Consider the following 15,725-nt stretch of genomic DNA (forward strand, 5'->3'; position numbering starts at 1 on the left):
TAATTCGTCCATTACTGCTCAGGTACGAAGGCCATCCATCAATGTGTTCCCATGGTAGACCCGTGCTACTGCAATCTTATTGACTAAAAAACATGCCGCAACAGCCTAGAAGCAGAGAGAATGGCTCCCAAAAATCTTTTTTTTTTTTTTTTCTGATTTTAAAGCAGAAATGTAATGGGAAATTACCGTATATAAATTCCTTTACCATGATTAAAACACTACAATGTTGATTGTTACCCATTTCACGTTGACCATGAAGGTAGCACCCTTCCCGTACCATCCACGTGGACCTTCATCTCCGGGCACTTAGATTCAACACCGTAATCATCATAATCATCAAAGTCCAGGTCATTACCTGTGCACTGATTGTTGTAATCTGGGTCTTTTGAAGAATGTGCCCCACCATCATTGTTCTGCATCTTTACCGTCCTTTTCTTGGATCGACTGGTGCTTCTGGTGAAGTCATCGTCGTCTACATTTGCTTTTGGAGCACCATTTGCATCTCTTCTTCTCTTTGTTGAGTCATTGCTGTCATTGCTGCTACTGCTGTTTCTGTCTGTTTTGTAGTGTTCCTTGATGGTAACTTCAATGGTTTCCAATATTCGGTCTCCGTACTTACTTATCTTAGCCCTGAATTTAGTTCGAGTATTTGTTGATTGATCAAATATATTAACACTCTGACACCCCCAAAAAAAAAAAAATTTCAATACAAAACTGAGGTCCAGAACTTACTTCCCAATGCCGTTAATCTCCAGGAGTTCTTCCTCTGTTCTTGGAACTCTTTTGCTTATGTGCTGCAGGGTAGCGTTTCTAAGCGAAGGAAAAAAATGAAAATTAAAAGAGCAGCTTCTAAAGACAGAAGCAAATGTAAACAAATTCGAAGCAGTTAAGACAGCACATAACTTTTAAATTTGAAAAAATTTTCCAGGAGACAAACTGGTGCGAAACAGAAATATCGAGAGCTCACCCAAATATATGGTATGCCATGACTCCATCGCCAGCTTCTTTGACAAGAACAGTTCGAAGCATTCGCAAAGCAGAATACAGTTTTGCTGAGAGATTCTGTTGTAAACATAAACAACTTAGTTTATAACCCCAGAATCATGTCTGGCAGATAACAAAGAGAAGATATCAAGATGCAGAGAAGCACAGAAATATACCAAGTCGACTTTGGATTGAGATTGGGCTGGAGTATCAACTCTTGGAGGACTTAGCTTCCCAGATGTCAATGAGCCTTTTGCTGGAGTCACTTCAGATTTGCTCAGTTTAGTTGCTTTTACAGTGCTTGGGAATCTACATGGTAAAACCAGATGTCAGGAAGAGCATTGCGATATTCCGTGCAACTCGAGAAACAAAACTAAATGTCCACAAGCTTGATGCCAAAGATTCAGGTGAAATTACTTTGTGAACGCCCAGGAATCTTAACTTTCTAATTACAAGCATTCCACAAACATATGATTACATAAATTGTTGCCACTACTATAAACTGTAAAATATGTCGATGAAAAAAGAATCAAGTCAAGGTATTTTTGTGTATTGTGGGAAATGGGAATACAGCTACGTATTGATAACAAAAAAAGGGAATATTTAAATATTTTAACAACAGGAAGTGCTAAATTTGAAACCCAAAAAAAACCTTAAATCTGATTTCTGTAACAATGAGAAGCACAGAAAATGGAATGAGCAGTAGTGAAAAGCAGATACGTAAATAAAAAATTAAAATTTTGCAGGTAGATAAGGTCTAGAGGTATTAATCATAAATAGAATTAAATATTTTTGCACATCATTACAATTATGAGAAATAAGAATCCAGTAACTACAAGTTATCAGAACTTAAAGCAAGAAACAACAGCAACAATAAAAAAAAAACCTGAACCTTAATATTATAGTCTGCCCACCAACGCAGAGATTTTGAACCTTAGATTCATTCACCTGGAAACAAAATTAACCTAGTAATTATGTGTGACTAATTAAACACAGAATGGAGAAATATTTTTGCTCTATTTTAAAAAACAAATCTACCAAAGTGAGCATTGAGAGAGGTAGGTATTCAGGGATACCTTCAGCACTGATGACACAGATCCATAAATATCACTCTTCTTTACGTCTTCCACAAGAAACTCCTCAATAACAAGATGACGTAATATGCGGGAAGCTTCACCCTTGGCTACATGTTTTCCTGCACCATGCAGGCTCAAAGTCTCATGTCTGTGTTTCTTGACCTGGTTTTAGCATTGCCCCCAAAAATTGCAATCAGAGAAGATAAAATATTGAACAAGCAAACTAAAAGTGTAGGACTTACAAATTGGCTTAAGGAACCTCTATAGACTTCTAAAATATGAGATGATGAAAACTGCTGGCCTGTTAATTTCACTAGTTCAACCTAGCAAAAAATGGTACAAAATTGTTCAAAAAGGCAACACAAGGAGTGATAAAAGCAAAGTAGAATTTCATACCCCAAATAAAGAGAAGGGAAAAAGAAGGAACAGAAAGATATATAAAATGCTTTCTAACCAGTTGCTTTGCTATATTAGTGACATCTTTATCAACAAAACCTTTAACCCTGCAACAATTATCACATGTTTTTTTGCAGTTTCCAGAATCAAATTTTTCTCCAAAATGCAGAAGCTGTAGGAGACGTCTGCAATCAACATCATTTTCACAATAACTGACCTGAAATATTTAATTCAGAAGTTAATATATATTGAAAGATAATAATAAAATATAAAGAGCAAAAGTAAAGGAGTTTATATAAATACCATGCGCAGGAGATTTTCAGTATTTGTTTCCAAAATCCTCCCTGAATTATTGAAGCGACTATAGCCAGACACAAAGGGACTTTGCTCTGCAGCACCTTGACTAATCATATGCTTGACTCGTATCTTCAAAAGAATAATATGTGATAGTAAATAGGTGAAAAAGAAATATTATTCCTAGTTTATTTGACTCATCCAAGATTTAACATACAAAAATACATAGACACATAAGAGATATCACTAGTCACTATAAGTTTGTTCAGAATTAACAGTAGGTGAATAAACTCTGTTTTCTATACCAAGTTCATAAAAATCACAAAGATGCATGACATAAACTGGAGCAACTTACATAGTCACTGTAACTGTAGTACAATAGGCAAGATGAGCGCTGACCATCTCGACCAGCACGACCACACTCCTATAACATGGAAAAAGCACATTAAGTATGGAGAATGTAAATTGGCAGAAAAAATGTATATTCAGACTGCATCATATCACGTTAATCTTAATGATTACCTGATGGTAACCTTCGATAGATTTTGGAAGAGAATGGTGAATGACAAAGCGAACATCTGGTTTGTTGATACCTGAAATAAATGTGTTATTAGTCATTTTCCCTTAATCAAGGAAGCAACCCCCAAAAATGAATGTTACCCATTCCAAATGCCACTGTAGCACAAATTATGTTGATTTCATCTTTGCTCCACTGCTTCTGAATAGCGGCACGTTGTGCAGGATCCATATTGCCATGGTAAAATGCTGCCTTATGTCCACATTCCTGAACAGTCAATGAATCAGAATAGGCATGCATGATTTAGACAGAATGGATAATTGATTTTATTATAAATTTTTATTCTTTAGCTTATCAGCTTCACTCAGACTATGAATTTTAAGGTCTTAAACTGCTAGATCATTCTACCAGTCCACTTAATCATGCACATAAAAGTTAAAATAGCAAACTGTTCTTGCAGAGACCTTTGCATTAGGATAGGCAAAACATCGAGCTGTTAAATTTGCAAAAATATTTTCTTCAATACATGGATGTACATAAATAAAACTCTTAATGCGATATAATGCAAGAGTTACAGCTTAAAAGCATAAATACAACTTCAATGCTTATTCTGTGTTTGAACTAGTTTCCTCAACCTGAAAACAGAAATCATTTACAAGACTCTTCCATATCATTATATTCTTTTACCATGAAAAAGTTTCATGATCACCTTTACAATTAATTATTGAGAAAAGCAATAAATAAGTTTTCAAGAAGATCAACAGAAAACATGTTAAGTCATTAATTGTTTACTTGTACATATAGAATTAAATGCTTGTTAAATTAATTTTCATAGCACGTCACTAGGGTTTAGCTCAAGTCCAAAGGATGGGATGGGATTTGGGTACAGGTCCTACGTTCAAGCCTTAGTGCTCTCATTTGCAACAAAAAAAGAAGTATAATAGTGCATTTTAAAAGTGTAAAAATAGTCTGCCTCCAACAAGAAAAAAGTGATATACCAGAAAGACAAACCTGCAACTTCTCAGCAACTTTTTCACAGTCCATTCTTGAAAGACAATAAATAATTCCACATTCATCAAAATGATTTTCTTTAATGAACTTGTCGATGTCATCCACACACTTCTTGGTTTTGGGGATAACTGAATACCTGTGATCTTAAAATCAGCAGTGATTTGATCTTAACATTTAGTAACAGCTCCATATTCAACACTTACCATAGATTTGGGCGATTAAAACTTTGTCTGAATATAATGCAGTTATTGAGGCCAAGAGCTTGCACAACATCTTCTTTTACACTAGCTGTTGCAGTTGCGGTTAAAGCTAAAACTGGAGTCTTTGGAAACTTCTGTTTCAAGATACCAAGGCCCTGGACAGTTTATGAAACAGCTTAATGTCAAACAGAAGTTATATGATCATGGGCAACTGTAAGAAAAATTCCAAAGCTTACTACCTGATAATCCGGTCTAAAGTCATGCCCCCACTGACTCACACAATGAGCTTCATCAATAACAATCCTTGCAATCAAGTCACGTGCATTTAGACTGTCCAAGTGCCGCAACAGGACATCACTCCTGCAACCAAAATAGAGGTTATATAAGCAATTAAGGCTACATCAAAGGAAGTGCATGCAGCTGAGTATTCCTTTATGTATTAATACACTTACAGATATATATTATCATAGTAGATTAAATTTTCCATCAGATGGACGTTAAAAAGCCCCGGAAGAAGGTTTGTAAAGGGGAGAAACTTATAACACCAGAGAGAGAGAGGGAATTTTATGGTTGAGGAACAATTGGCTCTCCATAAGGAAAGAGGAAATGGCAGGAAAGGGATTACCACCAAGGTTTAAAAGGAGAACCTAGCAAAACGTTGAAAAGGTTAAGTTGCAATATTTGAACTATGGAAGTTATCTTGAAACAATTGCCTTGTTCATAACTTTCATGTTAGGTTCCCTGAAATACTTCGATTTTAAATTATCAGCCTATACTAAATTTGGCACCTTTAATGTAGTAAAAGTTAGCACATTTACAGTTAAAAGAAATATCTATGTTTGCTCAAAGGATAAAAATGCACTAAAGACATATAACCACAGGACATAAATCATTTTCTATTCTAGAAAGTTTTCAGTGAACCAAATGTTTCTTTCTTTCTTTCTCCTTTTTTTTTTTTTTTTTGAGCAATCCAACTGTTTCTTCAAGTAATTCAGAAAAGAAAATTTTGGGATCTCAACCAAAAGTGGCTTTCAATTACTTCTGACTACAATATTAAATAGCATAACAAGCATTTGAAATGCATACTCAACTAGCTGCAGAGAAAATCAGATCAGCAGCAACCTCCTTAAATTTTTAAGCTAAGAGCCTATTGTGAACTGACTTAAGCTTTTATCTAAAGGACATGTAAGATCAGTCTCCTTGGTACCTTCCTAATTAGGTTTGCCGTAACAAAGAAGACAGCATCTGAAACAAAAAGGCTAGTTCTGAAGCTGCCCTTGTCATCTAGAATAATTCATGACCCAATATGCTCAATGTCTGAAATTAACAAAACACTTCTTAATTTCTTGTGCCAACTCTCTTATTTCAAACCTTGTAAGTGATGCAGTCAAAGTAATTCCTGCAGATATCGGCAAACACTATTTGCAACAATATGATGAGTGCAGAGGACACTCACTTAGCTACTTTCTCTGGTGTAACATATAACAACTTGTATTTGCAATAATCAGAAGTAAGCTCTCTAAGGATCTCCTGTTGTTCAGTCCATTCCATATTGGCACTCAAGTAAGCAGCAGGTATATTTGCCTATAATGCACCAACAAGGATGAAGAAAGTACATTTCATCATTAAGCAGCCGATCAGCTATCTGGTTAAAAGGTAAATTATAAGAACACCGATGGAGAACACATTACCTGCAATAAATGCATTATTTGATCTTGGATGAGTGACACAAGAGGCGAAATCACCAATGTTATCCCCGGACAGATAAGAGCAGGCAGCTGAAATAGAAAAAGAAACAACATGCTTAAAGCCCTGCTTATGAGGCATCACACTCGCATCAACCAAAGACAACCCTAGAAAACTTTTGTCAGTTGTTACTAATACACTAAAACAGAATCAATGCATATGAAGAACAAAGTAAAAGTAAAGTCTATATCATGGTATGGCTTCTCCAGACATTACTGCATGACATTAAAGGTTTGACAGCTCAGCAAAAAAAACCAGCAGACAAAGCATTTTCACAAATCTAAAACGGCATCAGATTGTAACAGCAAAAGTGCTCGAGAAAGGAGAGCAAACTAGTAGTTGCCTAAATAAAAAAGAAGCACCAAAGGATAAGCAGGCCTTCAGAAAACCTCTTCACCTGATATGTCAGGCTCTTTCCCCCTCCTGTAGGCATAAGAACAAAAACATCACACCCACTCATTGTAGCATTAATAACCTCTCTTTGGTTGGGGCGAAACGAGTGGTTCCCAAACACCTTCTTGTTATTGGCCTGAAGAGAAAGAAGTCAATAAACATTAGAAAAGGCTATGCGTATGGAAACTTGTTAACAATTAGGATAAGCACCTCGAGCTTTTTAGTCCATGGGAAATCCCTACTACTCCACTTTTGGTCATTTGAACCCTCAATATAATTTACTTCTATAATCTTTGGAACATATGGTTCTCGTTCCATAGGACCTGATGAGACGCCAAAATTATTTACAGAAGAAAAAGAAACTGATGATGAATTCCAATTTTCATACCCATTTGGTTCATTACATAAATGAACCTGGGCATCAAATCGAATTGGGTCAATGCTGAATGATGCTGTTTGTGGTGTTCCATATAGAAAGGTGCGAGTTGCTGTTGATGCTGAGAAATGTGACTTTTGCCTTTCCATATCACAGATATATCTCTCAAGCTGCTGAATTTGCTTATTCAGCTGCAACCTGACCATCAACATAAATACATTAACCAGAGCACAAATATCACAGTGGTTGGTTCTTATCTCTTTGAAAAAGGATCTTAATGTGTTATGATATGCAAGTAATGAAATAATGAAGAGCATAATGTCCAGTGTTATCTATCGCACATTATCTCGTACTTCCTAAATTTAACTGCTTTAATTATCTTTTCTTTTTCCATGAATTTTAATTTTCAATGATTGCCTCAAAATACACCTAATTGCAAGAAAAAAAAAAAACCCTTGTCATGGAGGGGGGACAACAAATAACAAACATTGTAGGGGGAAGAAGGACAAACCTATCTTCGCGAAGCTTCTCTATCTGCTCTGGACTCAGGTTGGAAGCGTTGTCAAGCAATTCATTTGACACAGCAATTAATTTGTCCTTCATCTCCTGCACGTGACTAGCAGCTTCTGGGCAGAGTCCTAGCTGCATCAATTTCCAGAATCAGGAATATAAAATTTGGAGAAAATTCAGATGACATCAGAGTAGAAAAAGATGCAGATGAGATGCATACCTTACACCCATGACTGCAGTTTGAGCATAATTCAGTAGGCAAGCAAGCTTCTTCTTCTCCTGCAAAAGCTCTTTTATCCATTTGGGCAATGGGTGGGAACTTAGAAACAGAAGGTTGAGGCGTGCAAGTTGATTGATAGTGTTTCGAGACAATCTGGTCCACATCAATATCCTGAAACCCAATATCAATAAATGATAGATAAGACTGGGATTAACAATCATATCAATGATCAGAAAGTATGTCTTACAATGGATAATATACTGGGAACTTATTAATAGTTCAGAAACAGGACAAATAAATGCGAAAAATCAGCATAATTTATAATTTCAGAATAGCATTAGAAAGGAGAAATTTACACTTCTTAAAGCAACCAATAGAAGGCATTTATACAGTCAAAATTATGCCCAATCGACTGCATCAAGATAGCCCAAGATTTAACATGCTTGACTCAAAAGACAGCAAATTCAAGTTAAAATGGACTTGGAGAGACTAGGGAGAGAGTTAGATAGGACTAGATCAATTTATGTCAACATGACCAACTTTCAATTGGAATACCACCGTGGCAAAAAAGGTGAAGCATTACCTTGAGTAAGTCATCGTCATCAATTTCATCAGCCAAAACCTCTGCAGACTGCTCCAGTTGACTAGCATGGACAATATGATTCCATAATGATCCACCTAAAACTTTCGAATTACTACGGTTGGACATGGATGCTTTAATCTCACTGTGCCTTTGTAGGTGATTTCCATCTTCCACAGCATTGGCATTACTTGATGGAAAAGAACTGGCCATGCACCTTCCCACTTCATTGATCTTGCCATCGGTTTCATTGACGTTTCGACTGACATGCATATGTTTAGACCACTTCATGTCTGATGAGTTTGTTAGGGTAGATCTTCCTCTCCAATTATGTGAAATCTCATCGTTTGAATTCTTAACTGGAGCAGTTGTTCCAGGTCTTAAGTAGGTCCTGCAAGATGTTGGAAGACTAGAAAGAATCTGCCAAGCCTGGACAATATTTCCACAAAAAGCTTCAATACATCAGAAAATAAAAATAAATAAACATCCATGCAGTGGATATCTAAGAAAATCTTTACGTATGAAGGAAATTTGGAATTAAGAAGAATAACAACATTACATATACAGACAATGTTATCAAAAAGAAGAAAAAAAAACAAAAGACAGGGAAAGCTATCTCCACATAAGGTAAGGTAAACAGAGTAAAAAAAAGCAACTTAAAATGCGAATGTATGCTCTGAAAACCAACTTTAGTGAAAGTACTGGTTCATCTGTCTATTGGATTTACCTTTTCCACCTGAGGATGCTGAACTTTTTGAGAATTCTGAATCTGGCAGACTCTTAACCTTAAAGAAATGAGAAAGGTTCAAAGAAAAATCAATAAATTGGTCAAGGGATTGAGACTAAGAAAAGTGTTCTTTGAATTCTTTGAATTATGTAATATAACGCAATCAATAAATCTTATGAAGAAATCAGAGAAAAACATTAACTAAGAAAAGTGCACCTTCGATTCTTGAAATTATGTAATATAATGCAATCAATAAATCTTACGAAGAAATCACAGATAAACATTAATTGTTTGATTAAAATAACATCATGACATTATTTTTATCAGATATAAAACTGCAATCACCAGAAGGCCTGTTGTCCATCAGATAAATATCAAGCTTTACAATTATTCTTTCTTAGTGTATCTTTACAGAGAGGATTCTCACTGTAGTAACCATACAGCCATTTTTTCTTTATTCAACTAATTCTAAACCGATAAAGCAAAATTCATATTCTAAGGAAACCATTAAGGGAGAAAGAGTAGGTGAGTGCTACTCAAAGAAAAACATCAAAGTATATAACAGTAACATACCTTGCACGAATTTCTTCTTCTGTACAAGGTTTTTGTGTTTCTAAGGAGCAAAGAAAATTTGAACTTAAAAACTTCTTTTGGCATGAAAAATTGTCATGTGCATCAACATGCGACAACCAATTGATTTTAGGAAGTTTGTCATTCATCTTCGTAACCTTCACCTGAATTGCTTTGACTGCATATAAACAACTATAAACAATTAGCCAACCAAGAACTGCAAAAATAATGGATGACCCAATGCATAGAAAAAAGAAATTCATACTCTTACCTCGTATATTTTTCCTTGGCCATTGACTAACATAAATCCTGAATTGCTGATAAAAGTTCCATTGCTCTAAAACTTCACCATGCAACAACCTGGAATAAACTGTTCGAGCCAACTTGAGAACAAAAAGGGACATAAGTTAGAATTTGAAAATAAAATGCCATATAAATCTAAGCCTAAGAGTAATACAACTTGTAGGGCTCTCTCATGTTCCTATTTTCAAAACCTAAATATTTAAAAAAAAAAAAAAAAGGTTTGATTTAACTAGCATTCCCTCCCCTCTCCCCCGCCCTAAACAGCCAAGCTTTCACGCATTAGAAACAAATATGCAATAATTCTAGGAAAAACAGAACGCTATGTTTCAAAAATATATATAATTAAACCAAAATATCCAAAAATTGTAAACGGTGCCAAATTTGATATTTCTTCAAAAAATAATAATCAAATTAAAAAAGAAAAAACAACAATAACGATGAGTAAAAAAGTTTCGCCTCATTTCAACCACCAGGTAAAATCCAAACAACGCCCCTCTTAAAAGCTATACCGCCTAAAATGACATGAAAATATACTTAGTTACTTACAGATAATACGTGTGCAACTGAGACTGAAGAAAGGAATGAAGCCCTAGATTTGAATCGATTGAGATAGAATTGAACCGAAGAATGAACTGACCTTTTTTGTCTGATCTGATATCAGATTCCTTAGGGTTTAATCGGAGAGAGAAACCTGGACAGCAAAAAATATGTCTGCAAGAAAAGTAGGAGAAAGCGCTTTTAAAATGCAGCTCGGTCTGTAATGGCGGGATAATTCGGCCCCGTTCGCCAAAATGAAATTAGTACCCGTGTTTTTATAACCGGACCCGTTTTGACCCGGGAAAAATTAACCAAAAGACCGTTGAATATCTTGAAAGTTAATAGTATAAAGTTTCGAACTATATATTTAGTACATATTATTTTGGAAATAATTTGGAAAACAGGAAAAAGGAAAATGCGAAGCCACTAACGTTACGCGTTTAAAATGCACGAGAAAATTAGTTTAAAAATGAGAAAATATGAATATTTGGAAAAGCTTAAATACAATGAACAAAACTATGTGGGTTACTTTCATTTGGGAACCCCATTTTGTTATTATTAAAATATTCGAAATATAATTATAATTTTATTAATGAAATAATTGTTACACCAAATTACCTATTGATTTATTAAATTGACGTCATTTATCAAATTTGTTTACACTCATAAAGAATTAAGAATTATCATGAATAGTTCCATAAGAAAAAAGAAAATAAATAAATTGAAGGAATAAAGTTTTAAAATTTTTTTAATTATTTAAAAAATTTAAATAAATTATTATTCTTTTATTATATTTAATTAAATTTTTATATTTTTATTTCATATTAAATAAAAATTTATAATTAATATTTATTATTTTATATTCATATGACACTGATACGTTATTGATTATAAAAAATAAAATTATCACATGATCACATATATATGTCACATTTATTATGTCATATCAATTATATATAATATAAATAATAATTAATTAATAGTTAACTATAATAAAAACTTTATGTAAAAATTTTTAATTAATTTAATTTTTTAAAAATATTATGCTTAAATTAAATTTATGGTGACTGGTTCGTGCTATTATTACTGTACTCTTTTTCAACAGTTTTTCTTGTGTTTGGACGTTCCCAAAAATATATTGGGCTTCACAGAAGGAAATGAAGAAGCAATGTTAACAGTTGAGTTTGGGCCTAACTTTAGGGCTAAAGATATTGTATCGGTCCATTAAATAGGAAATAAAGCGTGAAGTTAATTAATAGTTAACTATAATAAAAAATTTTAATTAATTTAATTTTTTTTAAATATTATGCTTAAATTAAATTTATGGTGACTGGTTCGTGCTATTATTACTGTACTCTTTTTCAACAGTTTTTCTTGTGTTTGGACGTTCCCAAAAATATATTGGGCTTCACAGAAGGAAATGAAGAAGCAATGTTAACAGTTGAGTTTGGGCCTAACTTTAGGGCTAAAGATATTGTATCGGTCCATTAAATAGGAAATAAAGCGTGAAGAAATATTTGACATTTCAATCAACGAAATCACTTTCCGTTCTTTAAATGGCCTCCTCCACATTTGTCTTCACTTCTTCCTCGTCCGCCTCCAGGGTAAAGTAACCATTTTTTTTCCTTCTCGTTGCAAGCCACTAAACTCCATAGAATAATAATTTTAATCTTCCCAATAAAGTTGGTAGAAATTCTATTGGCTGGATTGACTTTACTATTTGCATCAGTTGAAGATAAGCATTGTAGAATATGATACCGAATTTCTGTTTCTCTTTTCTCTCAGCATTACCTGCTCTTGATTCCTCCTCAAGCTTCTGCAAAAGCGTATACTAATAACAAGTTAAGAGTTTCAAATTCACCATCCTTTGTTCTAAGAACTAAGGGTTCTATTCATCTGCAAGGCTTCGTTGCAATGCAAGAAAAGGGTGCTTCAACATTGAGTGATGATTCGAAGATAAAAATCCCACATGTGCTGACTGTTGCTGGCTCTGATTCAGGAGCTGGGGCTGGAATTCAAGCTGATCTTAAGGCTTGTGCTGCACGTCGAGTTTACTGCTCTACTGTTATAACTTCTGTCACTGCACAGAACACCGTTGGAGTTCAGGTTCTTGTTCTTATCCTTGGCATTTCTTTTCAGTACTTGGAAACAAATTGGACATTTGATTTTTAGGTTGTTCTTTACTAGATGAATTCTTAAGATTTTAGCTTCATTGCATTGGAGACTTTATCATTTAAAACCTGAAAAAAAAAGATAAAATGATTATATAGATAAAGAATCATTATTTTTGTAGAAGGAAATGCTCAAGTTTGTTTTACGTGAAATAATGTTGAGAATCGCAGTTAGCTCTGGTTGACAATTCTCTAATTGATTGTCAGGGTGTAAGTAATGTGTCAGAGGATTTTGTTGCAGAGCAGTTAAAGTCTGTGCTCTCAGATATGCAAGTTGATGTGGTAAGAGTTAGTGATGTCATGAGGTCTCAATCCATTTTATGGGTTGTTCTACTTTTTCTAAGCCCTCTTTAAGTATTTAGTCATGATTAACTCATAGTTGGGCTTATGCTATGTCCAAAATTTGATCTTTTAGGTATAACTGCAAAAGAATTAAATTTTAGCTTATAATGAAAATGTTATTAGGTGAAAACAGGCATGCTCCCTTCTGTCGGCATAGTCAAGATTCTTTGTAAGACTCTCAGGGAGTTTCCTGTTCAAGGTATGCACCCAAATTAAAAATTGAAAGTGTGATTTTCAAATTACAATTTTAATGGATTTTCAGTTGACTTTATCTGGTAATTGAAGGCAGCTTTGGTGGTTGATCCTGTCATGGTATCTACAAGTGGGGATGTGCTGGCAGGTCCTTCCATTCTTTCCGTGTTTCGGTATGTTGTGGCTTTTTTCTATGAATATTCAGTGATATACATGGCTTCCCCTCAAGGTTTTGCACATGAGCGTCATTACTATGTAAAAATATTTCTCCAGCTATCCCACAACTTCATTTCATTTGAGGTTGCCAATGTGAACTGTTGTTTGTTCTCAGTAGTTTTTATTTTCTATTTCATGCTTTCAGAGAGGAGCTCTTTCCAATGGCTGACATAATAACCCCAAATTTAAAAGAGGCATCTGCTTTACTTGATGGTGTACAATTGGAAACAGTGGATGACCTACGCTCTGCTGCAAGATTGTTGTATGATATGGGCCCAAAGTTAGTATAAAAGATTTCTTTAGTTTTTATTTCTCTTTTCTGATCTGTAATTATATATTCTATATCCATTTGCAGCCATCAGTATAGTTTCTGAAACTCATCCAATGGCTTTTCTTGTCATTGGAGTCAGTGTTGTTTCTGCCCAACAGATTTTGTTGGATGACAAGTGTACAAATACCTAAGATAACATTATTTTTAGTTTCTTGGAGTAGAAAGACGTAGGAGAGTTATTTCACTCCCTCTTAGCTGAGGCATGATCTTTGAACATCAAGGGATGGACCTTCTGATTTCATAAGAAGACTAATTGTCAATGTTTTATTTCTTATTAATTTAATGCAGATTTTGCAATTGCACTTACAAAGTTCATGTTGCTCAGGTTAAAGTTTTATAATTTTATTCCTAAGTTGACAGGTAAGCAGATACTTTGTCTTCTGATAATTTTGCTTCTCAGGAATGTGCTTGTCAAAGGTGGTGACCTCCCTGACTCATCAGATGCTGTTGATATTTTATTTAATGGTAAGATTAAATGTATTTTTCTCAAGCTAATGCTTTCCATTACCCTTGCTTTGATGTACCTGAAGGATTTTGATAGCTAACTAAAACTTCTAAATTTGACTTTTATAGGTGATAACTTCTATGAGCTGCGTTCACCCCGTATAAAAACTCGAAACACTCATGGTACCGGTTGCAGTTTGGCATCATGTATAGCAGCAGAGTTAGCGAAAGGCTATCTAATGGTCTCAGCTGTTAAGGTAATTATATCTGTGCCATGTCTCGTCTTCCCTTGTTTGTAGGGATATGACTTCATTGTTTTCTAGGTCTGTCTGTCTCTTTCACTCATTCTTATTCCCCTGACTTTTGACAGGTAGCAAAACGCTTTGTTGAAACTGCCTTAGATTACAGCAAAGACATTGTTATTGGAAATGGGCTTCAAGGTCCCTTTGATCATCTATTGAGGCTTAAGGGTCATTCTCAAGACTGTCATGGGCTGCAGGCATTTAATCCAAGTGACTTGCTTCTGTATGCTGTCACTGATTCAGAGATGAACAAAAAGTGGGGCCGATCTATTACAGATGCTGTTAAAGCTGCCATAGAAGGAGGTGCTACCATTGTCCAATTAAGGTAGGTTTCTGTTGTATGCTTTTCTCAGTTATCATGACCTACACTATGTATGAATTATATTTTAGCTTGACCTGAACATTATAGCAACTGAATCTTCAAAACTGTTTGCGAATATTTATTTGTGATGAAATTATCTTCACTTGATTTTTAGAGAGAAGGATGCTGAAACACAGGACTTTCTGGAATCTGCCAAAGCATGTCTTAAAATATGCCATTCACATGGAGTCCCTCTGCTGATTAATGACCGTATTGATATTGCCCTTGCTTGTGATGCTGATGGAGTGCATGTTGGCCAGTCTGACATGCCTGCTCATGTTGCTCGCACTCTTCTTGGTCCAGAAAAGATTATTGGTGTCTCTTGCAAGACACCAGAGCAAGCCCAACAAGCATGGGTTGATGGTGCTGATTACATTGGGTGTGGTGGTGTATATCCAACCAACACCAAGGAAAACAACATCACTGTTGGTTTGGATGGGCTGAAAACTGTCTGCATGGCATCTAAGTTACCTGTGGTGGCCATAGGTGGGATTGGTGTATCAAATGCACGAATTGTGATGGAAATTGGTGTACCAAATCTGAAAGGCGTTGCTGTTGTGTCTGCTCTTTTTGATCGGGAATGTGTTCTTACTGAGACTAGGAAGTTGCATGCAATGCTATCAGAGTCCAACATTGATGGTACACTCAAAAAATTATGATCTGATCCTCACACTATAACTTACCCAAGATGAGATACGCAAGACTAAAAGTCGATTACCTTTGCATCACTCGAACTTTTTATAATCAACGTAAAAGAAATGTAACTATGTGAGCTTATACTGCAGAGGAAGCAAACCTATAATTGGACAAGTTCCTACATTTTAATTCTGCCTATATCTAATTATGTTTTTGTATTTATTGTTTCTTGTCACTACTTCTACCAGTTTCTGTCCAGTGTCCACATCTGTTAGCTTCAATATTTCCAG

At 35.0% G+C, this 15,725-nt stretch overlaps 2 protein-coding genes across 2 annotated transcripts; one reads left to right on the plus strand and one right to left on the minus strand.

Annotated features, from left to right (window-relative positions):
* Positions 1-44: 44 nt before the first annotated feature.
* RECQ4A (DNA helicase (RECQl4A)) lies at positions 45-10,670 on the minus strand. The gene is made up of 26 exons (XM_088803165.1): positions 10,541-10,670; positions 9,872-9,970; positions 9,604-9,778; positions 9,031-9,088; positions 8,307-8,732; positions 7,724-7,894; positions 7,505-7,635; positions 6,828-7,191; positions 6,622-6,753; positions 6,170-6,256; positions 5,935-6,062; positions 4,718-4,838; positions 4,482-4,633; positions 4,279-4,414; positions 3,411-3,534; positions 3,273-3,343; positions 3,106-3,174; positions 2,760-2,882; positions 2,515-2,673; positions 2,303-2,383; positions 2,061-2,222; positions 1,877-1,932; positions 1,161-1,293; positions 968-1,062; positions 733-810; positions 45-630 (listed from the first exon to the last, which is right to left on the minus strand). The coding sequence occupies exons 3-26, from the start codon at positions 9,747-9,749 to the stop codon at positions 243-245; spliced, it is 3,591 nt and encodes a 1,196-aa protein (XP_088659291.1). The 5' UTR covers positions 9,750-9,778; positions 9,872-9,970; positions 10,541-10,670; the 3' UTR covers positions 45-242.
* A 1,299-nt stretch (positions 10,671-11,969) lies between these two features.
* On the plus strand, positions 11,970-15,657 carry TH1 (thiamine biosynthesis protein). The gene is made up of 10 exons (XM_018114488.2): positions 11,970-12,044; positions 12,226-12,546; positions 12,819-12,893; positions 13,077-13,152; positions 13,243-13,318; positions 13,507-13,641; positions 14,093-14,157; positions 14,266-14,393; positions 14,507-14,763; positions 14,915-15,657. The coding sequence occupies exons 1-10, from the start codon at positions 11,997-11,999 to the stop codon at positions 15,456-15,458; spliced, it is 1,725 nt and encodes a 574-aa protein (XP_017969977.2). The 5' UTR covers positions 11,970-11,996; the 3' UTR covers positions 15,459-15,657.
* The last annotated feature ends 68 nt before the right edge of the window (positions 15,658-15,725 follow it).

The sequence above is a fragment of the Theobroma cacao genome, chromosome 2 (genome assembly GCF_053813885.1).
Source record: "Theobroma cacao isolate CCN51 chromosome 2, ASM5381388v1, whole genome shotgun sequence".
Lineage (NCBI taxonomy): Eukaryota > Viridiplantae > Streptophyta > Magnoliopsida > Malvales > Malvaceae > Theobroma > Theobroma cacao.

Bases quoted from the DNA above. Each gene is read 5' to 3' on its own strand.
- RECQ4A (XM_088803165.1), bottom strand. From the start codon at position 9,749: ATGAATGACAAACTTCCTAAAATCAATTGGTTGTCGCATGTTGATGCA. The intron at 7,895-8,306 runs GTAATGCTTCAC...ATTGGGTTTCAG, and splicing joins ATGACGATGACTTACTCAAG to GATATTGATGTGGACCAGAT. The intron at 631-732 runs GTAAGTTCTGGA...AACTAAATTCAG, and splicing joins GAGATTAACGGCATTGGGAA to GGCTAAGATAAGTAAGTACG.
- TH1 (XM_018114488.2), top strand. From the start codon at position 11,997: ATGGCCTCCTCCACATTTGTCTTCACTTCTTCCTCGTCCGCCTCCAGG. The intron at 13,153-13,242 runs GTATGCACCCAA...AATTGAAGGCAG, and splicing joins CAGGGAGTTTCCTGTTCAAG to CTTTGGTGGTTGATCCTGTC. The intron at 14,394-14,506 runs GTAATTATATCT...GACTTTTGACAG, and splicing joins TAATGGTCTCAGCTGTTAAG to GTAGCAAAACGCTTTGTTGA.